This window comes from Zalophus californianus, chromosome 1 (genome assembly GCF_009762305.2).
Source record: "Zalophus californianus isolate mZalCal1 chromosome 1, mZalCal1.pri.v2, whole genome shotgun sequence".
NCBI lineage: Eukaryota > Metazoa > Chordata > Mammalia > Carnivora > Otariidae > Zalophus > Zalophus californianus.
The window spans coordinates 25,482,836-25,507,634 of NC_045595.1; the positions used below are offsets into that span (position 1 = coordinate 25,482,836).

The following is a 24,799-nucleotide window of genomic DNA, read 5'->3' on the forward strand; positions in this document are numbered from 1 at the left end:
AGAAAGAAAGAAAGAAAGAAAGAAAGAAAGAAAGAAAGAAAGAAAGAGAGAGAGAGAGAGAGAGAGAGAGAGAGAGAAAGAAAGAAAGAAAGAAAGAAAGAAAGAAAGAAAGAAAGAAAGAAAGAAAGAAAGAAAGAAAGAAAGAAAGAAAGAAAGAAAGAAAGAAAGAAAGAAAGAAAGAAATTAGGGGCACCTGGGTGGCTCAGTCAGTTAAGCATTCAACTCTTGGTTTGGGCTCAGGTCATGCTCTTGATGTCATGAGATCGAGCCCCACATCAGGCTCTGTGCTCAGGGTGGAATCTGTTTCAGATTCGCTCTCTCTCTCCCTACCCCTTTCCCCACCTCTCCAACCCCGCTTGCACACTCTCTCACTCTCTCCAAAATAAATTAATAAAATATTTTTTAAAAAGAGGTATAAAAGAAATTAGTCTATAATCTACAGTCCACATTGTAGTGAACATAAAACAATTGAATAGAAGGTACCATGAACTACTGTTCTCAAGAGCATAACTACTCCTACTTCATAGTCTTACACAGGCAGTGACAATTTGCCTTAAGGTTAAGTGAAGAGGCAGCCTTCATCATTTGCTGCTAGCATGACTGAAATGATCACCCAGCTGGTCTTCCTGTCTCTTGTTTTGCCCTATTCCAAATCATCCACCATATAGCCTCCAAGTGTTTGGATTTTTTCCTTTGAAATATGTTAGCTAAATATATGTTAAGGCCCCACAGTGTCTTTGGTATAAAACCAAATTCATAGGCACATTTACAAATTCCCTTACAACTTGGCACCCACCCAAAACTCGGGCTTAACTCCTGCTATCCTCATTGCCAGTCAGCTATACCAAACTATTTGCAGTTACACCAATGAGCCATGCCCTCTCTGCTGTTCTACCTTTGCACATACTATGCCCTTGTGATGGTTAACTTTATGTGTCAATTTTACTAGGGGCCACGGGGTGCCCATATATTTGGACAAACATTATGTTTGATGTTTCTATGAGGTGTGCTTTTGGATGTGTTTAATATTTAAATCAATAGACTAAGTAAAGCAGGCTGCCCTCCCTAGTGTGAATGGGTCTCATCCAATCAGTTGAAGCCCTGAATAGAACAAAAACGCTGAACACTCCTACACCTGCAGATAAAGGGGAACTCCTTCTGCCTGCTCTCAGGCTGGGACATTGAGGTTTTTTCCTGCCTTTGGACTCAGATGGGAACATTAGCTCTTCCTGGTTCTCGAGCCTGATGGCCTTCAGACTGGAACTTATACCATTAGTTTTCTTGCATCTCCAGCTTGCTGGCTACAGATCTTCAAACATGTGAGCCTCCATAATCATGTAAGCCAATTACTTATAATAAATATATGTATAGATATAGCTATTGATATGGACAGATATAGATCTACATATATGTATTTTTACACATATATACATGTAGGTTTATATTTATATATATACATAACACATTATCTTGGCTCTTAATATATTCCTCCTCTATGTAACTAATTTATTTTCATACTTCAGAGATTCACTTTTGCACACCAAGATTATAGCTCTTTTATATAATTGTGGCTGCTCATTTGCCAACTGCCTTTTCTATCTTCCAGTCTAGAGTGTGAGATCCTTCTGGGGATCCTGTAGGCTTACCAGTCCCTGGCGCCAAGCACTATGCCTGTCATTAGAGTAAGTGATCAAGAAACATGTCCTGAATGGATATTAACAGAGGTGGAGTAAGATTTCAGAAAAATTCTAAAAGATTTAGTTCCCATCCCCCCACCACCTCTGCCCCAAAATTACAAACCTGGAACCAGTCAATGGTACAGCAATTGATGAGGGATGGGAACTGTCTCAAGCGATTTCTAAAGGCATCTCCGATGGGGCTAAAGGCCACTACAACATGAAGATTATCTTTGCAGCGATTCACAAAGAAAGCAAACAAGGCCAAGGGACTGAGTTCACTGTGTTTATTGCCAGCCTGAGCTACAGGGCGAACACCCTAGGGAATAACAGAAAATAAAAACCTTATAAACAAAAATGGACAGGCTGATAATGGGATTAGTAGATACTGGAATATTAAGAATTTTTATTCTTCACCTTGTAAATACCCTTAAATTTTTTTATATCAGTGGAATTTCTTTGATACAGTTTGTACTTAGAAGACTTCTTCCAACTCCATAATTCTATAATTTGAAAGCAAATATCTGCTAAGAATTTAATTTATAAAGATACTCACAAAAAGTTCACCATGATATATGTATAGGACTATAATTCAACATTGCTTGTAAGAGGAAAAACAAACAACCAAAGCATCCAGTTAAAAAAACATTATAAAATATCCAAATGTTGTGATTTTATACAACCATTAAAGGAGACACGTCAATGTATGTGCTAGGACAAGATCAGCAGGATAAAAATGAGAACAAACTACAACAGTGTGTATAATATGATCCTCTTTGTTAACTTAAAAAATACTCAGGCACATGTGTAAGTACATACACACCTTTTTATGGAAGCAATCACAGAAACTATTCATAATGTTACTTATGGTGAGATGGACTTAAGGGAGAGTGTGGGAGGGAGGCTGTCACTTTTTATTCTGGACATTTTTCTTGGTTTATATCATTCTTTTTTTCATTTTGGACATTTTTATGCTGTTTGAATTCTCTCACTTTATTCTTATAACATTCATATATTTTAAAAATGCTAATACAGTTGTCTGGTGATGAGATTATAGGAGCACTTTTAACTTCCTTTGTTTATCTCTATATGAGAGAGGCATCTTACTCGAGGTTGGGCATCATGGCTCCGGAACCAAACTTCTTGAATTCAAATCCCAGCTTGCAGCTTATTAGCTATGTGACCCTGGGGCAAGTTATTTAACCTCTCTGTAACTTAATTTCCTCATCTGTAAAATGGGGGAAAGAGTACATCAGAGGGATGTTGAAGGATTGAATGAGTTACTATGTGTGAACACTTGGAATAGTTCTTGTCGCATAGGTAAGTAACTATTAGTTTTTATATGCTACCCTTCTTGTTCAGAGCACAAAAGATTTCACAGTCAATAAATTATCTTATAAATAGATTTAAGAAAGTTTTTTGATAGCACATATATATAGACATATATATATATACACACACAATGCTATTGCTACTACAATGAATTGATTTCTAAAAGAATTCTCTATTATAGATATGTTCTGCCTTATGTGCTAGCTATATCCGTGGAAAATTATAAATGGATTCTGTATATGCATTCTGATAGTCATTCCCAAATTATGATTATTATGATCAGTGTCAGTCTATGAAGTTATTTCAGGTGGTCTACCTGCATTAAGTCTGAGTTAACCCTGGGACATGCAAATAGAGAAAGGTAACATATGGTTGTAACTGCAGAACAAAAGTTCAAGAAAGAGTCAGGATGGTAATATCAGTATGGGGGTTATTTACATAGAAATAATGGTTAATGCTTCTAGGTAGATAAGCTGTCTGTGGTTGAGTAATATCCCCATGCACACACATATACCTTGGGAGCAGGACTGATTTGGGGCAGTAAGAAAATGAGTTGTTACTGAAAAAATAATTAGACAAAGTGAGTGAAATTTCATAGCAGTCAAGGGAAAGTGGAGTTGGAAACACACAAAAACCTGCACAAAAAAGGTTTATGGCAGTTTTATTCATAATTGCTCAAACTTGGAAGCAACCAAGATGTCCTCCAATAGGTGAACAGATAAACTGTGATACTTTCATTCCATGGAATATCATTCAGTGATAAAAATAAATGAGCTATCAAGCCACAAAAAGATATGGAAGAACCTTAAAGTACATTGTTAACTGAAAGAAGCCAATCCAAAAAAGCTACATACTGTATGATTCCAACTATGTAAGATTCTGGAAAAGCTAAAAATGATGGAGACAGTAAAAACAGCAGAGATTGCTAGGAGTTCAGGGGAGGAAGAGAGGAATAAATAGATGGAATTCATGGCATTTTTATGTTAGGGAAACCATTCTGTATGATACTTACTGGTGAATACACATCAGTACTCATTTATCCAAAAACCATGAAATGTACAACACAAAGAGTGAGCCCTAATGTAAGCTGAAGAATAATGAATTATGTCAAACATGAATGAGTATTTTTAAAAGGAACTGAGAAAAATATCACTAAAAGTGGTGAGTAAGAAGTTACTGTTTTACTGAGAAAGACCCTGGGCTTCAAGGAAGGCAAACAGAACAGTGGAAAAGTAGGGGCACCTCGGTGGCTCAGTCGGTTAAGTGTCTGCCTTTGGCTCAGGTCATGATCCCGGGGTCCTGGGATCGAGCTCCGTGTCGGGCTCCTTGCTCCACGGGAAGCCTGCTTCTCCCTCTCCTCCCCTCCTGTACTCTCTCACTGTCTCTCCTTCTCTCTCTCTCAAATAAATAAATAAAATCTTAAGAAAAAAAAAAAAGAACAGTGGAAAAGTAGTCTGGAAACAGAGGTCTGAGGCTTGAACTCTATTGCTGAAGTCAGAGACGTGCTGAGTCTGTAAGCAGTGTCAAGTCCAAGTATAGAGGCCAGTTATCAGAAGTGAGGAGGTTTAAACTAAAATCTTTGTCAGAGGGATGAAATAAACAAAGCCCAGGACATGATCTCCAAAGTGCGATGTCCAGGATAATGCAGAGTATGGAAAGAAAATAACAGAACTTCTCTCATATTACCTTTTCTATTTTAAAAGTATAAGCATAAAAAGCAAAGAGAAACAGGGATGCATTTCAGTACTGTGTTCTGACTATGGCTATTTCCTTGAGGATAAATTAATCTGGTGTTCCTAGACTTGGGTGGAATGTGAAGGAAAGAAGTTCTTATGGCCACTGTTGGGTCATAGCATAAAAAAAATACTGAAGCAATGGAAAAGTTTTGTAGCAAAGTGATAAGATGAAAAGATAAATAGCTAACATGAGCAGGGAAGCTTGGCAGAGCTAAGAAAATCCCACTCCCCAATGGTGACTATTTCTTAGATGGGAGTATAGGGGATGAATTTATCCTATGAATTAGGAGACTCACCATTTTTTGGCAGCCTTGGCCACATCCTTGACATCACCCAGATAAAAGAGAGAACTTGAGATATTTTCTTTATTCCTTTTCTCCTTCCCACCCCAGTCCACAAACTGGTAATGTACCATTTACTGAGGGTGTTCTAAGTACATGACACTTCATAAGTGCTTCATTTCATTTGATCTTCAGACCTCACAACCAACCCTATGTAGGAGGAACTACGATGTGTATATATATTAGTTCAATTCCACGCAAGAGAAAAGCAGATGCTTGAACTACTAGGGCGAATCTATTTTACTACAGATGCTATCACTGGAAACTGGAATGAAGCATCCAGCTATGAGTGATATATTCTGTAGTTAACAGTAGTTATGGCAACAAGAAAGAAGCAAGTACTAGCAGAGATCTTGCATAGGGAGATATTAGAAATGGGGGTAGAAGGACAAGACATCTGAAATAGTGGGCACTTCACAATTGTATTTTTTTGTCAAGTAAGTCACAAAGCATGATTCTCAGATATATCAGAATTGTTAAGACAAGTTCAGGCTTTTTAAAAATTTGCTAGTCATTGGTAAACCATAACAACTAATCAAGCAATGTTTCAAAGCTCTGTGACCCTAAGATGTGATTTAAAATGTCTAGTCACTCATAACACATGCGACATAAGATCAAACAGATGAAATTGCCATCATTATAAAAAAAGGAATTATAAAAATTCTGTCTCATAAGTATGGTAGAAGTGATTTGAAGTTTACCCAAAAAACCCCGATGTATTAAAATAATACACTTTTAAGTTTTTAATTACCAAAATCCTGTACGCAAGCTATAATTGTCCTGAAGAGCGAGAAAAAGTTGCAAGATAAGAACATATCTGTGCTGGGAACAGTACTCCCTAAAAAGCATTTACCTCCATCACTTCCTGTTTTTCATCAGCAGCAAAAATGTTAGGTACTTCTCCAGTATTGAGCACGCTGTCAATATCTTCTAGAAAGGCTTCCTCTTTAATCTGAGTGTCTGTGATTAGAAAGACTGTCTTCTGGCCCCTCATGCCCACATTCCTTAATAGAACCTTAAAATAAAAATGCATTGGTAAGCAGAATATGGTGAACATGTGCTGTTTTTTGCTTTCCCTTCCTTTTCCCTTCTTTTGGTAATGACACCTCAATTTTAGAGTGGTACCTCTCTCCACTTCTGGGGGGTATCATTCAGGGCCTCTATTTTTCCCATCCCCTGAGTGGGAGACCCCAACTGACCAGTTTCCCAAGCTTTTATACACAGACATTGATTCAGAGTATCAAGCCTGATACTGAAGGCTTAATTTGAGCTCCTAAATTCAGCCATGTCAAAGCCCTATCTACCTCTGGACCCTTCTGTCATGTAAGCCAATAACTTCATATTTTGCTTAGGGTAGTTTGAGCTGCATTTTTTTTTGTGTTGTGTTGTCAATTGCAACCAAAGATTCCCAATTAATATAAAGATATGGACTCAGAAGCATGGTGGAGCAGACTTGTTAGGATGTTAGAACTAATTGTTAAAATTTCAGAACTTGTAAGCAGATTTTTAAACAGCATTAAAAATCAAATTATATGAACTATAATTAAATTATATTAACAACAAGGGTAACAAATCTCATCACTTCCTGTTATACTTACTATTATCTATCTTATGGAAATTATTTAAATCTATTGTATACAGTAAAATACCATGTAATAGTGCTCAAACACATAAGTCTTCCCAACTCTGTTTTCAGTGACATCATCCATGGCAGGAGTTTGAATAATCCATGGTGGGAGTTTTTACACCACAAAAATTGGCAAATGCTACTCATCAGAGGTTCTCCCAAACCCCCTGGAGAGTTGGTTGTTAAACATTTGCCAGTATTCCACTGGATATATTTCAGGTGAAAACACATTACTACTCTGTATGTGATTTTTAAAATAAACTGTCTCTATTTCTAAATTATATCTTTAAAATAAATCATATCATGGGGCGGAGCAAGATGGCGGAGGAGTAGGAGACCTGGATTTCGTCTGGTCTCAGGAATTCAGCTGAATAGGGATCAAACCATTCTGAACACCTATGAACTCAAGAGGAGATAGAAGATAAGAATAGTAACAACACTCTGAACAGAAAAGTGACCACTTTCTGGAAGGTAGGACGTGCAGAGAAGTAAATCCGAGGCGATATTCGGGAGGATAGACGGCGGGGGAGGGGGCCTCCATCGGCCGCTTCTGGCAAGTGATAGAGCCGCGGAGCACAAAATCGGAACTTTTAGAAGTCGGCTCCACTGAGGGACGTCGCTCCAGTGGCTAAGCGGGGGGTGGAACCCTCGCGGGACAGTGTGGTCTCAGGACCCTCGGGGTCACAGAAAGACCGGGGGTGCCTGAGGGTGGCAGAGCTCCCAGGTATCGGAGCGGGGAAGCCGGCTGCAGAGACAGAACCGAGGCGTGGGCTCTCAGCTCGGGGTTGCCATAAACTGTGATCCGCGGCCCAGTCGGGCCTCTGCTCCTCCAGCAGGGACCCAACAAGCGGCAGATCCGGGGAGACTCCCCTTCCTCCCCCGGGAGGAGCGGCGCGGGAGCACACCACAGGGATCTGCTGGGTTTGGAGACTCCACACGGGGTCGGTGCCAGAGATAGAAACGCTCGGTCACAGGCCAGGTGAGCACGGAGTGCGGCCAGAGACCGGGGACACGGGAGTGACAGACTGCTTTTCTCTGGGGGTGCACTGAGGAGCGAGTCCCCAAGTTCTCGGCTCTTCCGGGGTGGAGATTGGGAGGCCACCATTTTCACCCTGGTCCTCCAAAGCTGTACCGAGAGCTTGCAGGGAACAAAAGCTCCTGAGAGAAAACCCGAGCAGCTTGCTTAGCCCGGACTCACAAGAGCGGGGCAATTCCGCCTCCGGCAGACATTTGTGAACCACAGCAACAGGCCCCTCCCACAGAAGATCAGCATGAACAGCCAGCAAGCCAAGACCAAGTTTACCAATCAAGGAGAACGGGAGAACTCCAGCGCTAGGGGAATAGTGCACATAGAATTCATGGCTTTTTTACCATAATTCTTTAGTTTTTAAAAGTTAATTTTTTAACTGGTTTTTTTTGTAATTTTTCTTTTTCCCTTTTTCAAACATCAACATCAACATCTTATCAATCCCTTTTTTAAAAAAACATTTTTTGAGTCATATTTTTATCCCTTCATAGTAGTTACCCTTATTTTTGGCATATATATAAGTTGTTCTCTCTTTAAAATTTTGAGATACAGTTTCTTCTAACAGATCAAAATATACCCTCAATCACTAGTGTATGGCTTTGTTCTAGTCTCCTGCCTGATCACATTCTCTCCCTTTTTTTTTCTTTTTTCTTTTTTTAAATCTTCTTCTTTCTTTTTAAAAACAACTTCTTATCAATTCCTTTTATAAAATCTTTTATAATTTTTATCTTTACAGTCATCTTCCATCCTTTCATTATATCAACCCTTATTTTGTACATATAAAAGTCTTTCTTCCTTTAAAATTTTAGCAGGCACTTTCTTCTAACAGACCAAAAGACTCCCAAAATCTAGTGTGTGGCACTGATCTATGCACTAGCCTGATCATATTTGATCATATTCTGTTTTTTTTTGTTTTGTTCTGTTTTTGTTTGTTTTTATCTTTTTCTTTTTCCTTTTCTTTTCCTCTTTCTTCTTTCTTTCCCTTTCTTGTCCCGTGGTTTCAGGTCTTTTCTGATTTCTATAGAGTATATTTGCTGGAGACGTTGTTAACCTGTTAGCATTCTGTTCTCTCATTCATCTATTCTCTTCTGGACAAAATGACAAGACGAGAAAAATCACCTCAGCAAAAAGAACAAGAGGTAGTACCGTCTGCCAGGGACCTACTCAATACTGACATTAGTATGATGTCGGACCTAGAGTTCAGAATCATGACTTTAAAGACAGTAGCTGGGCTTGAAAAAGCGTGAAAGTTATTAGAGAAACCCTTTCTGGAGAAATAAAAGAACTAAAATCTAACCAAGTGGAAATCAAAAAGGCTATTGATGAGGTGCAATCAAAAATCGGGGCACTAACTGCTAGGATAAATAAGGCAGAAGAGAGAATCAGCGATATAGAAGACCAAATGATGGAAAATAAAGAGCTGAGAAAAAGAGAGAGAAACAACTACAGGATCACGAGGGCAGGATTCGAGAGATAAGCGATACAATAAGACGAAACAACATTAGAATAATTGGGATTCCAGAGGAAGAAGAAAGAGAGAGAGGGGCAGAAGGTATATTGAGCAAATTATACCAGAGAACTTCCCTAATGTGGGGAAGGAAACAGGCATCAAAATCCAGGAGGCACAGAGAACCCCTCTCAAATCAATAAAAAGAGGTCAACACCCCGATATCTAATAGTAAAATTTACGAGTCTCAGAGACAAAGAGAAAATCCTGAAAGCAGCTCGGGAGAAGAGATATGTAACCTACAATGGTAGAAAAATTAGATTGGCAGCAGACCTATCCACAAAGACCTGGCAGGCCAGAAAGGACTGGCATGATATCTTCAGAACACTAAATGAGAAAAATATGCAGCCAAGAATACTATATCCAGCTAGGCTGTCATTGAAAATTGAAGGAGAGATAAAAAGCTTCCAGGACAAACAAAAACTAAAGGAATTTGCAAACACGAAAGCAGCCCTCCAAGAAATATTGAAAGGGGTCCTCTAAGCAAAAAGAGAGCCTAAAAGCAGCAAAGATCAGAAAGGAACACAGACAATATACAGTAACAGTCACCTTACAGGCAATACAATGGCACTAAATTCATATCTTTCAATAGTTACCCTGAATGTAAATGGGCTAAATGCCCCAATCAAAAGACACAGGCTATCAGATTGGATTAAAAAACAAGACCCATCGATATGCTGTCTGCAAGAGACTCATTTTAGACCCAAAGACACCCCCACATTGAAAGTGAGGGGGTGGAAAACCATTTACCATGCTAATGGACACCAAAAGAAAGCTGGGGTGGCAATCCTTATATCAGACAAATTAGATTTTAAAACAAAGACTGTAATGAGAGATGAAGAAGGACACTATATCCTACTTAAAGGGTCTATCCAACAAGAAGATCTAACAATTGTAAATATCTATGCCCCTAACATGGGAGCAGCCAGTTCTGTAAGGCAATTAATAACAAAAGCAAAGAAACACATTGACAACAATACAATAATAGTGGGGGACTTTAACACCCCCCTGACTGAAATGGACAGATCATCTAAGCAAAAGATCAACAAGGAAATAAAGACTTTAAATGACACATTGGACCAAATGGACTTCCCAGACATATTCAGAACATTCCATCCCAAAGCAACGGAATACACATTCTTCTCTAGTGCCCATGGAACATTCTTCAGGATTGATCACATCCTAGGTCACAAATCAGGTCTCAACCGGTACCAAAAGACTGGGATTGTTCCGTGCATATTTTCAGACCACATGCTTTGAAACTAGAACTCAATCACAAGAGGAAAGTCGGAAAGAACTCAAATACATGGAGGCTAAAGAGCATCCTACTAAAGAATGAATGGGTCAACCAGGAAATTAAAGAAGAATTTAAAAAATTCATCGAAACCAATGAAAATGAAAACACAACTGTTCAAAATCTTTGGGATACAGCAAAGGCAGTCCTGAGAGGAAAGTATATAGCAATACAAGCCTTTCTCAAGAAATAAGAAAGGTCTCAAATATACAACCTAACCCTACACCTAAAGGAGCTGGAGAAAGAACAGCAAATAAAGCCTAAACCCAACAGGAGAAGAGAAATCATAAAGATCAGAGCAGAAATCAATGACATAGAAACCAAAAGAACAATAGAACAGATCAACGAAACTAGGAGCTGGTTCTTTGAAAGAATTAACAAGATTGATAAACCCCTGGCCAGACTGATCAAAAAGAAAAGAGAAATGACCCAAATCAACAAAATTATGAATGAAAGAGGAGAGATCACAACCAACACCAAAGAAATACAAACAATTATAAGAACATATTATGAGCAACACTATGCCAGCAAATTAGATAATCTGGAAGAAATGGGTGCATTCCTAGAGATGTATCAACTACCAAAACTGAACCAGGAAGAAATAAAAAACCTGAACAGACCTATAACCACTAAGGAAATTGAAGCAGTCATCAAAAATCTCCCAAGAAACAAAAGCCCAGGGCCAGATGGCTTCCCAGGGGAATTCTACCAAACATTTAAAGAAGAATTAATACCTATTCTCCTGAAACTGTTCCAAAAAATAGAAATGGAAGGAAAACTTCCAAACTCATTTTATAAGGCCACCATTCCCTTGATCCCAAAACCAGACAAAGACCCCATCAAAAGGAGAATTACAGACCAATATCCTTGATGAACATGGATGCAAAAATTCTCACCAAAATACTAGCCAATAGGATCCAACAGTACATTAAAAGGATTATTCACCATGACCAAGTGGGATTTATCCCTGGGCTGCAAGCTTGGTTCAACATCCGCAAATCAATCAACGTGATACAATACATTAACAAAAGAAAGAACAAGAATCATATGATCCTCTCAATAGATGCAGAAAAAGCATTTGACAAAGTACAACATCCTTTCTTTTTTTTTTTTTTTAAGATTTTATTTATTTACTTGAGACAGAATGAGAGAGAGAGCACATGAGAGGGGGGAGGGTCAGAGGGAGAAGCAGACTCTCTGCCGAGCAGGGAGCCCGATGCGGGACTCGATCCAGGGACTCCAGGATCATGACCTGAGCCGAAGGCAGTCGCTTAACCAACTGAGCCACCCAGGCGCCCACAACATCCTTTCTTGATCAAAACTCTTCAGAGTATAGGGATAGAGAGTACATACCTCAATATCATAAAAGCCATCTATGAAAAACCTACAGCGGATATCATTCTCAATGGGGAAAGGCTGACAGCTTCTCCCCTAAGGTCAGGAACGCGGCAGCGATGTCCACTCTCACCACTGCTATTCAACATAGTATTAGAAGTCCTAGCCACAGCAATTAGACAACAAAAAGAAATCAAAGGCATCCAAATTGGCAAAGAGGAAGTCAAACTCTCACTCTTTGCAGATGATATGATAGTGTATGTGGAAAACCCAAAAGACTCCACCCCAAAACTGCTAGAACTCATTGAGGAGTTCAGTAAAGTAGCAGGATATAAAATCAATGCACAGAAATCAGTGGCATTCTTATACACCAACAAGACAGAAGAAAAAGAAATTAAGGAGTTGATCCCATTTACAATTGCACCCAACACCATAAGATACCTAGGAATAAATCTAACCGAAGAGGCAAAGGATCTGTACTCAAAAAACTATAAAATAGTCATGAAAGAAATTGAGGAAGACACAAAGAAATGGAAAAACGTTCCATGCTCATGGCTTGGAAGAACCAATATTGTGAAGATGTCAATGCTACCTAGAGCAATCTACACATTCAATGCAATCCCCATCAAAATACCATCCACTTTTTTCAAAGAAATGGAACAAATAATCCTAAAATTTGTATGGAACCAGAAGAGACCCCGAATAGCCAGAGGAATGTTGAAAAAGAAAAGCAAAGCTGGCGGCATCACGATTCCGGACTTCCAGCTCTATTACAAAGCTGTCATCATCAAGACAGTATGGTACTGGCACAAAAACAGACACATAGATCAATGGAACAGAATAGAGAGCCCAGAAATGGACCCTCAACTCTATGGTCAACTGCTCTTTGACAAAGCAGGCAAGAATGTCCAATGGAAAAAAGACAGTCTCTTCAACAAATGGTGTTGGGAAAATTGGACAGCCACATGCAGAAGAATGAAACTGGACCATTTCCTTACACCACACACAAAAATAGACTCCAAATGGTTGAAAGACCTAAACGTGAGACAGGAGTCCATCCAAATCCTAAAGAACACAGGCAGCAACCTCTTCGACCTCAGCCGCAGCAACTTCTTCCTAGAAACATCACCAAAGACAAGGGAAGCAAGGGCAAAAATGAAGTATTGGGACTTCATCAAGATAAAAAGCTTTTGCACAGCAAAAGAAACAGTCCACAAAACCAAAAGACCACCGACAGAATGGGAGAAAATATTTGCAAATGACATATCAGATAAAGGGCTAGCATCCAAAATCTATAAAGAACTTATCAAACTCAACACCCAAAGAACAAATAATCCAATCAAGAAATGGGCAGAAGACATGAACAGACATTTTTCCAAAGAAGACATCCAAATGGCCAACAGACACATGAAAAAGTGCTCAACATCGCTCGGCATCAGGGAAATCCAAATCAAAACCTCAGTGAGATACCACCTCACCCCAGTCAGAATGGCTAAAATTAACAAGTCAGGAAACGACAGATATTGGCCGGGATGCGGAGAAAGGGGAACCCTCCTACACTGTTGGTGGGAATGCAAGCTGGTGCAACCACTCTGGAAAACAGTATGGAGGTTCCTCAAACAGTTGAAAATAGAGCTACCATACGATCCAGCAATGCACTACTGGGTATTTACCACAAAGATACAAATGTAGGGATCCGAAGGGGTACGTGCACCCCAATGTTTATAGCAGCAATGTCCACAATAGCCAAACTGTGGAAAGAGCCAAGATGTCCATCGAGAGATGAATGGATAAAGAAGAACTGGTATATATACACAATGGAATATTATGCAGCTATCAAAAGGAATGAGATCTTGCCATTTGTGACGACGTGGCTGGAACTGGAGGGTGTTATGCTGAGTGAAATAAGTCAATCAGAGAAAGACATGTATCATATGACCTCATTGATATGAGGAATTCTTAATCTCAGGAAACAAACTGAGGGTTGCTGGAGTGGTGGGGGGTAGGAGGGATGGGGTGGCTGGGTGATAGACATTGGGGAGGGTATGTGCTATGGTGAGCGCTGTGAATTGTACAAGACTGATGAATCACAGATCTGTACTTCTGAAACAAATAATGAATATATGTTAAGAAAAAAAAAAGAAGAAGATAGCAGGAGAGGAAGAATGAAGGGGAGTAAGCCGGAGGGGGAGATGAACCATTAGAGATGATGGACTCTGAAAAACAAACTGAGGGTTCTAGAGGGAAAGGGGGTGGGGGGATGGGCTAGCCTGGTGACGGGTATTAAGGAGGGCACATTCTGCGTGGAGCACTGGGTATTATGCACAAACAATGAATCATGGAACACTACATCAAAAACTAATGATGTAATGTATGATGATGAACATAACAATAAAAAATTATTTAAAAAATAAATAAATAAAAATTAATGATCTATTCTATGGTGACTAACATAACATATTAAAATTAAATAGAATAAAAAAATTAAAATAAATCATATCACTTAAATAAAGGCTCAATTTTAATATTATACAAAACTGCTTTTTCCCGTTAAAGCCATCCTCCAAAATGCACGTTGTTGTGTTCCTAGAAATACTTTTCTATCACTAAAACTAGTTTTCAAAGAAGTATTACATCTAATCATGTCAGCTTTATTTTTAAAATTATTATATAGAAATAAATAGAAAGATACAATAAAAACAGATTTAACTTATTGGTATAAACATTGTTATACTTAAATTCATATTCAAACATACAATGTGTGAAACTATTTCCAAACAGGAAAAGAGGAAACATTTCCAAAATACTAGTTATATGCCAAGAATCCTACATTTGTATAATGTAATCATAACAACCTATGAAATACGTGATATTATCCAAATTTTACAAATAAAGAAACTAGGGAGTGACCATCAGTCAGATGACAGACTGGGAAGCTCCAGGTCCTCATTGTCCCATGAAGACACCATTAGCAATGTAAATACCAAAATACCTTTGTAGAACTCTAGAAACCAGTTATTAGGTACAGCACCCCCATAAATGCATAATAAAAGAGAATGAACAATGCAAAGAGGGTAAGAAAATTCACTGCATTTTTCTTACCCTAGCCCCTTCTCTCCTAGCATAGAGCAACACAATCAGGAGAATACCATCAATTCTGGCTTTTTCCTCACACAGAAAGAATAGAGTGAAACTGCTTTCAGCATTCTGGCTTGTCTAGGGGCTGCCTGAGGGACTCATTTCTGTCTCACCTGACTCAGGGTACTGATAGGAACAGGGCTTAGCTCTGATATGAGGTTGGAGGCCACTGAAAACAGAGGCAAGTGCCCTGGCTCAATGGAGCATCAGAGACTGAAGTTCCACAGGATGGTATCAGGGGGAGCAAGAGGTTAGGGGCAGAGGAATACAACAAAGGCCAAAACCAACAGATCATGAGAAGAAACAGGAAATTAAGGTAGCCAAAATCACCTGTATATATTAGAATATGTAAAAGCTCATGCACAACTCAAAAGAAGATGCAACCCCCCCCCCAAAAAAAAGTTCTGAGACATCTCAGAAATTCTAGCATGGTGACTGATGAAGATTCCTCCCTGTATGAAGCCAGTCCATAAAGATTGGGAGATGTGGTGATTTATCAAGTGCTCAAAACTCAAAAGATCACAAGACATACAAAGAAACAGGGAAACATGGCCTTATCAAAAAACCAAAATGAACACTAAAAAAACCAAAACAAAACAACAACAAAAACAGATCTAAGAACTGCATAACAAGGGGTGCCTGGGTGGCTCAGTCATTAAGCATCTGCCTTCGGCTCAGGTCATGACCCCAGGGTCCTGGGATCGAGCCCCGCATTGGGCTCCCTGCTCAGCAGGAAGCCTGCTTCTCCCTCTCCCACTCCCCCCTGCTTGTGTTCCCTCTCTCACTGTGTCTCTCTCTGTCAAATAAATAAATAAAACATTAAAAAAAAAGAATTGCATAAAAAGAAATTCAAAATAACTTTTAAAGATGCTCAATAAGCTAAAACAGAATACAGATAGACAACTAAAGGAAATCAGGAAAATAATGCACGGACAAAATGTGACTATCAACAGAAATATGAACTATTAAAAGATAACAAGAGACTTATGGGATACCATTAAGTGGATTAATATACACATTATGAGAGTATCAAAAGGAGAAAAGAGGGGGAAGAGGCAGAGAACTTATTTAAAGAAATAATGTCCCCAAATTTCTTAAATCTGAGGATAGAAATGAACAAATGAGGATAGAAATAGAAATTCAAGAAGCTCAACAAACTCCCACTAGAATAAACTCAACTAGACTCACACAACAAGACACATTATAATCAAACTGTTGAAAGTCAAAGATAAAGAGAGAACTTTGAAAGCAGCAATAGAAAAACAACACTTCACATACAAGGGAACTTTCATAAGATTATCAGCATATTTCTGAGCAGAAATCTTGTAAGCAAGAAGGGAGTGGGGTAGTATATTCAAACTACCGAAAGAAAAAAAATCTGTCCATCAGGAATACTGTACCTGGAAAAACTGTCCTTCAAAAATAAAGAAATTAAGAACGTCTCAGATAGAAGCTGAGGGAATTCATTACCACTAGATGTGCCCCTCAAGAAATGCTAACGGGAGTCCTTCAAGTTGAAATAAAAGGATGCTAGATAGCAACACAAAGCCATATGAAAGTGTAAAGTTCTCCAGTAAATATATGGACATATAGAATTCTATACTATTGTGATTTTAGTGTATAAATTCACTTTTAATTCTTACACAGAGTCTAGAATCTAAAAGCATAAAAACCTTTATAAACCTTTATGTTAATGGGTACACAATCTATAAAGACATAATTTGTGACATCAATAACAATAAAGGAGGGGTAGATGTAAAGGAGTCGTTTTTGTATGTGATTGCGGTTGTTATCAGTTTAAAATAGGTTGTTATTACTTTAAGATGTCTTATGTAATCACAAGAGTAACTCCCTTCCCTCCCTCCAAAATCTGTAGAGTATACACAAAAGGAAATGAGAAGGGAATCAAAGTATATCTCTACAAACAATCAACAAAACACAAAGGCAGGCAGGAAGAGGAAATGAGGGACAAAAAAACTACAAACATAGAGCAAACAGAAACAAAATGCCAATAGTAAATTCTTCCCTATCGGCAATGACTTTCAATGCAAACGGATTAAACTCCCCGGTCAAAATACATAGTTTGGCTGAATGGATTTAAAAAACAGGATCCAATGGTGTGCAGCTTAGAAGAGACTCACTTTAGACCCAAGGACACAAGGGCTGAAAGAGAAAGGATGGAAAAGATGTTCCATGCAAATGGCAACCGAAGGAGAGCAGAGTGACTATACTAATATCAGACAAAATTGTCAGTAAAAAACTGTCATAAGTGACAAGAAACATTACGTGATGGTAAAAGGATTGATTTGTCAGGAATATGTAACAATTATAAATATTTATGCACCAAAGATCTGAGCTCCTAAATATATGAAGCAAACATTTACAGAATTGAAGGAAGAAATAGCAACATGATAGTAGGAGACCTTCAATACTCTACTTTCAATAAGGGACAGAACAAGCAGACAAAAGATCAATAAGAAAATAGAGTATTTGAATAACACTATAGCCTGTTGGACCTCACAGACATATAGAGAACAGTCCATCCAACAACAGCAGAATACACATTCTTCTCTAGGGCACACAGGACATTCTCTAGGACAGATCACATATTAGACCACAAAATAAGTCTTAATAAATTTAAGAAGACTGATGTCAAATCAAGCATTTTTTTCTAATCACAATGGAATGAAACTGTAAATCAACAGCAGAAGGAAAATTGGAAAGTCTAAAAATTCACAGCAATTAAACAACACACCCTTAAACAATAGATCAAAGGAGAAATCAGAGGGAAATCAGAAAAGTTCTTGAAACAAAGGAATATGAAGACTCAACATATCAAAACTTATAAAATGCAGCAAAAGGGGGCACCTGGGTGGCAACAGGTTAAGTATCTGCCTTCGGCTCAGGTCATGATCCCAGTGTCCTGGGATCCAGTCCCACGTCAGGCTCCCTGCTCAACAGGGAGCCTGCTTTTCCCTCTCCCTCTGCCTGCCGCACCCCTGCTCGTTCTCTCTCTCTCTCTCAAATAAATAAAAATTTTAAAAAATCTTTTAAAAAATGCAGCAAAAGCGGTGCTAAGAGGGAAGTTATAGCTGTAAACACATTAAAAAAAGAAGAAAGATCTCAAATCAACAACTTAACTTTATACCTCATGGAACTTCAAAACATGAACAAATGTAAACTCAAAGCTAGCAGGAGGAAGGAAATAATAAAGATTAGGGCAGAGGTAAACAAAAGAGAGGATAAAAAATCAATAGAAAAGAATCATGGAACTTAGAGTTGTTTTTTTTTTATAATCAACAAAATTGGGGCGCCTGGGTGGCTCAGTCATTAAGCGTCTGCCTTCGGCTCAGGTGATGGTCACAGGGTCCTGGGATTGAGCCCCACATCGGGCTCCCTGCTCAGTGGGAGCCTGCTTCTCCCTCTCCCACTCCCCCTGCTTGTGTTCCCTCTCTTGCTGTGGCTCTCTCTGTCAAATAAATAAAATCTTTAAAAAAAATAAATCAACAAAATTGACAAAACCTTAGATAGATTAAGAAAAAAGAGAAAAAATTCAATAACTAAATTTAGAAATGAGTAAGAACATATTATGAGCAACCATATGCCAGCAAATTAGATAACCTGGAAGAAATGGATGCATTCCTAGAGATGTATCAACTACCAAAACTGAACCAGGAAGAAATAAAAAACCTGAACAGACCTATAACCACTAAGGAAATTGAAGCAGTCATCAAAAATCCCAAAAAACAAAAGCCCGGGGCCAGATGGCTTCCCAGGGGATTTCTACCGAACATTTAAAGAAGAATTAATACCTAGTCTCCTGAAACTGTTCCAAAAAATAGAAATGGAAGGAAAACTTCCAAACTCATTTTATGAGGCCACCATTCCCTTGATCCCAAAACCAAAGACCCCATCAAAAAGGAGAATTACAGACCAATATCCTTGATGAACATGGATGCAAAAATTCTCACCAAAATACTAGCCAATAGGATCCAACCGTACATTAAAATGATTATTCACCACGACCAAGTGGGATTTATCCCTGGGCTGCAAGCTTGGTTCAATATCCGCAAATCAATCAATGTGATACAATACATTAACAAAAGAAAGAACAAGAATCATATGATCCTCTCAATAGATGCAGAAAAAGCATTTGACAAAGTACAACATCCTTCCTTGATCAAAACTCTTCGGAGTATAGGGATAGAGGGTACATACCTCAATATCATAAAAGCCATCTATGAAAAACCCACAGCGAATATCATTCTCAATGGGGAAAAACTGAGAGCTTCCCCCTAAGGTCAGGAACGCGGCAGGGATGTCCACTCTCACCACTGCTATTCAACATAGTATTAGAAGTCCTAGCCACAGCAATCCGACAACAAAAAGAAATCAAAGGCATCCGAATCAGCAAAGAAGAAGTCAAACTCTCACTGTTTGCAGATGATAAGATACTTTATGTGGAAAACCCAAAAGACTCCACCCCAAAACTGCTAGAACTCATACAAGAATTCAGTAAAGTGGCAGGATATAAAATCAATGCACAGAAATCAGTGGCATTCTTATACACCAACAAGACAGAAGAAAAAGAAATTAAGGAGTTGATCCCATTTACAATTGCACCCAACACCATAAGATACCTAGGAATAAATCTAACCGAAGAGGCAAAGGATCTGTACTCAGAAAACTATAAAATAGTCATGAAAGAAATTGAGGAAGACACAAAGAAATGGAAAAACGTTCCATGCTCATGGATTGGAAGAACTAATATTGTGAAGATGTCAATGCTACCTAGAGCAATCTACACATTCAATGCAATCCCCATCAAAATACCATCCACTTTTTTCAAAGAAATGGAACAAATAATCCTAAAATTTGTATGGAACCAGAAGAGACCCCGAATAGCCAGAGGAATGTTGAAAAAGAAAAGCAAAGCTGGCGGCATCACGATTCCGGACTTCCAGCTCTATTACAAAGCTGTCATCATCAAGACAGTATGGTACTGGCACAAAAACAGACACATAGATCAATGGAACAGAATAGAGAGCCCAGAAATGGACCCTCAACTCTATGGTCAACTGCTCTTTGACAAAGCAGGCAAGAATGTCCAATGGAAAAAAGACAGTCTCTTCAACAAATGGTGTTGGGAAAATTGGACAGCCACATGCAGAAGAATGAAACTGGACCATTTCCTTACACCACACACAAAAATAGACTCCAAATGGTTGAAAGACCTGAACGTGAGATAGGAGTCCATCCAAATCCTAAAGAAGAACACAGGCAGCAACCTCTTCGACCTCAGCCGCAGCAACTTCTTCCTAGAAACATCGCCAAAGGCAAGGGAAGCAAGGGCAAAAATGAACTACTGGGACTTCAACAAGATAAAAAGCTTTTGCACAGCAAAGGAAACAGTCAACAAAACCAAAAGACAATTGACAGAATGGGAGAAGATATTTGTAAATGATATAACAGATAAAGGGCTAGCATCCAAAACCTATAAAGAACTTATCAAACTCAACACCCAAAGAACAAATAATCCAATCAAGAAATGGGCAGAAGACATGAACAGACATTTTTCCAAAGAAGACATCCAAATGGCCAACAGACACATGAAAAAGTGCTCAACATCGCTCGGCATCAGGGAAATCCAAATCAAAACCTCAGTGAGATACCACCTCACCCCAGTCAGAATGGCTAAAATTAACAAGTCAGGAAACGACAGATATTGGCCGGGATGCGGAGAAAGGGGAACCCTCCTACACTGTTGGTGGGAATGCAAGCTGGTGCAACCACTCTGGAAAACAGTATGGAGGTTCCTCAAAAGTTGAAAATAGAGCTACCATACGATCCAGCAATTGCACTACTGGGTATTTACCACAAAGATACAAATGTAGGGATCCGAAGGGGTACGTGCACCCCGATGTTTACAGCAGCAATGTCCACAATAGCCAAACTGGGGAAAGAGCCAGATGTCCATCGACAGATGAATGGGTAAAGAAGAGGTGGTATATATATACAGTGGAATATTATGCAGCTATCAAAAGGAATGAGATCTTGCCATTTGTGACGACGTGGCTGGAACTGGAGGGTGTTATGCTGAGTGAAATAAGTCAATCAGAGAAAGACATGTATCATATGACCTCATTGATAAGAGGAATTCTTAATCTCAGGAAACAAACTGAGGGTTGCAGGGGGAGGTGGGAGGGATGGAGTGGCTGGGTGATAGACATTGGGGAGGGTATGTGCTATGGTGAGCACTGTGAATTGTGCAAGACTGTTGAATCACAAATCTGTACTTCTGAAACAAATAATGCAATATATGTTAAGAAAAAAAAAAGAAGAGGATAGCAGCAGGGGAAGAGTGAAGGGGGGGAAATCGGAGGAGGAGACGAACCATGAGAGACGATGGACTCTGGAAAACAAACTGAGGGTTCTAGAGGGGAGGGGGGTGGGGGGATGGGTTAGCCTGGTGATGGGTATTAAAGAGGGCATGCTCTGCATGGGGCACTAGGTGTTATACACAAACAATGAATCATGGAACACTACATCAAAAACTAATGATGTAATGTATCGTGATTAATATAACAGTAAAAGATTTTTTAAAAAAATTTAGAAATGAAAGAGGGGACATTACAACCCATGCCACAAAAATTCAAAAGGAATATAAGAGAATACTATTAACAATTGTATGCCAACAAACTGTATAACTTAGAATAAGTTCTTTTTTTTCTTTAAAGATTAAAAACAAATGAAGAAACTGAAGTACAGAAAAATTTAGTAACATGCCCAAGGTAACTACCGAATCATAGAAAATAGGAATGAAAACTGAGTTTGCCTAACTTTAAAGTCCATGTTCTTTCTACTAAAGAAGGCTGCTTTCTAAATCTATTAGTTCATGTGGTAGTAAATGTATCAAAAAAAATTCCTCCAAAGTGAGAGCAGAAAAAGAAACTGTAATTTTTTCTTCTATTGTCTATGTAAACCTCTTTGGTATCAGCTTGGATTCTACCATTTCCACCTGCAAGCAGACCGTTCTCCAGGCTAACTTTTAAGATGTAGAAACTTAGTATGTAAGGTGAGTACAAGTGAAAAAATCCAGCAATCTCTCTCTATTTTTCATTTTGGATTATCTCCCTTCTGGGTCCTGCAGAACCCTAGTCATGTGAGGACAAAGCCCCAGGCATGCACTCCAGTATTTTATTGGTTACTGGGAAAGCAACATGGCTCCGAGGAAGCTATTAAGATCAGACAACATGAACAACATCATCATCGCCAAGGCTCATACAAAACAGTCTGCTGGAAAATATACATCTGTCTGAAATGAGACCTCTCTGAACTGAAATACAGACAGAATCAGTAGCGGCAGTAGATAAGACATGTTATAAATCCTGCTCTGCTGTGTATACCTTCCCTTGACTTCAGTTTCCTCATCAGTAAAACAGAGACAACCATCCCTGTTGCACTGAATTGTATCTACAGAATGAGATGATGTATGTAAAGTACTTCATGCTCAGCAAGCACAGTAACTGCTCTGTGGATAACACGGTCATCCTCACCAATGCATTCAGCACACAGCTGTACAGGTCGGCCCTCTCTTCACAGCACTGATATTATTTTAGACATTAGGTTTCTTCCTAATTTTACCTTCAGATCCTCTCTCCACTCATTCATACCATAGCTTTTAGAAATTTCTGGTTGGAAAATCTGCATTTTTGCCATGGATGTAGCCAGACGAGTTAAAGATTGACGACCACTGCCTCCAAGTCCAACAAGCAAAGCATTTCCACCGGACTGCTTTAGAATTCGACATATACGTGATAAATGTTCCAAAACATACCTACGAAATATCAATATTATTATACTTGAAAATATGAATGTAAACGTATATTTACATGTAACTATTATTTTATATTCTTGGAAGGATTGACTTTGCTATCCCATATGTTATCCCAATTTTAAAGACATAATCATCAAAAAGTGTGGTTTTTCAAAAGAAATTACAACTGGATCACTGATGCAAAGGAAAACTAAAGTACAAATTTAGGAAATGTAATATACAAATTATAGAAATGAAATTTTAACTACCTATACTGAAGCATATTCCTGCTTTTATTAAAAACATTTCTTCAATCTTTTAATACTAGGATTTCTATGTGAGAAACAGAAAATCAGTTCTCTACAAAATTAACAAATTCAGCAGACACCAAGCCTCACTAGTAATTAGGGAAATTAAAATTGGAGCCACATTTCTACTCTCCTTTAGACTGGCAAAACTTACCAAGCCTGGCAATCCTAAGTGTTGGCAAGGGTGAGGGACAACGGGAGCTCTTAAATAATCATTTTTGAAGACACTTCAGCCAAATTTAGTAAAGTTGAAGATGCTTACCTACCATGACACAATAATTCCACTTTTAGGAATATAGCCTAGAGAAACTCTAACATGGGTACCCAAAGAGACATGAATAGTCAAACCTTTTTTTATAACTGCAAAAATTAGAAGTCACCTAAAAGTCTGTCTCAGAAAAATGACTACATTGTGTTAGTACCAAAAACTCATTTTTTGTGACTCTCATGAATAGGGAATAAACTTGAAGAATACATGTAAAATAAGACTGTGCATATATGTTTTGGAATGCACGTGTGTAGTAAAGTCCAAAGAAGCACATGAGTTTCTTTTTACTCCCAAGGGTATGATGGGGATACAGTCAGAGAGGGTTGACTACACAGGGACTTCAAATAAATTGCTAATATTTTATATCTTAAGCTGGGTGATCAGTATAGAGTTATTCACCATATTTTTCTTTATACCTTTTGCCACATTTTAAATATTTCACAGAAAAATTTTACAAATAGCAATTTCCACCATCAATACCAAATGTAGGTACCTAAAAATGACAAGATTCATTCTTGTTTTGTGAGTTTGATTATACTCATCTAAGCATTGGTCCACAATGTCACTAAAATGATGAATATTTGGAATTTCAACATAAACTCTGTCATCTCCTTCAAGGTCAGGATTCATATAATCGCCAAACATGAGATTTCTCAAGTTCTCTTCAGTTATCTATAGAATGGAAATCAACAAGTTACAAAATTTACAATTTATAAAATAAATTTGAGAAAATGTTATATAAAATTTTGTTTTGTCCATGTTATGGGATGATTATCAAATAATTCTTTTAAACATTAAGATAGTAAATAATATGCTTGTAAAATTAATACCTGAAAATTATATTATATCCTCCAAAAATAAAAAGAACAGAAATTTTTCTGTTATATAAATTTTTCCCCCCCAGAGCCTGGAAAAGTCATTCTGAGTGAGTAATTACTAAGGGATGGTCACCATGTTAAGCACTTTTCATTCATTATACCATTTAATCCCTATCATATAAGGTTTTATTCTTTTTTTAAAAGATTTTATTTATTTATTTATTTATTTATTTGAGAGAGAGAGAGAGAGAGAGAGCAAGCGCAAGGGCAACCGGGGTGGGGGGGCAGAGGGAGAGAGACAAGCAAACTCTGTACTGAGCACAGAGCCCGACATAGGACTCGATCTCACGGCCAGAGATCATGATCTGAGCCAAAATCAAGAGATGGTTGCTCAACTGACTGAGCCACCCAGGCGCCCCCAAGGTTTTATTCTTTAAATAACTTCTGCGTTACCTACATAATTCCTCTGAAGACAAATCTTCTCAAAATAAATACCTATCAATGAGGAAAGTTAAAAAAAAATATTTTTAAAGCAAGAGTATTTTTTAAAGATAACTTGATTTTAACAATCCATGC

At 38.4% G+C, this 24,799-nt stretch overlaps 1 protein-coding gene across 2 annotated transcripts in view; it reads right to left on the reverse strand.

Moving 5' to 3' along the window:
* DNAH12 (dynein axonemal heavy chain 12) overlaps window positions 1-24,799 on the reverse strand; it is a 231,404-nt gene that overhangs the window by 89,123 nt on the left and 117,482 nt on the right. For both annotated transcript variants that reach the window (XM_027587796.2, XM_027587797.1), the window contains 4 exons: window positions 23,899-24,077; window positions 22,658-22,850; window positions 5,939-6,100; window positions 1,801-1,995 (listed from right to left, as the gene is read on the reverse strand). In XM_027587796.2, the coding sequence (XP_027443597.1) occupies window positions 1,801-1,995; window positions 5,939-6,100; window positions 22,658-22,850; window positions 23,899-24,077 (729 nt within the window). The remainder of the gene's footprint in view (window positions 1-1,800; window positions 1,996-5,938; window positions 6,101-22,657; window positions 22,851-23,898; window positions 24,078-24,799) is intronic.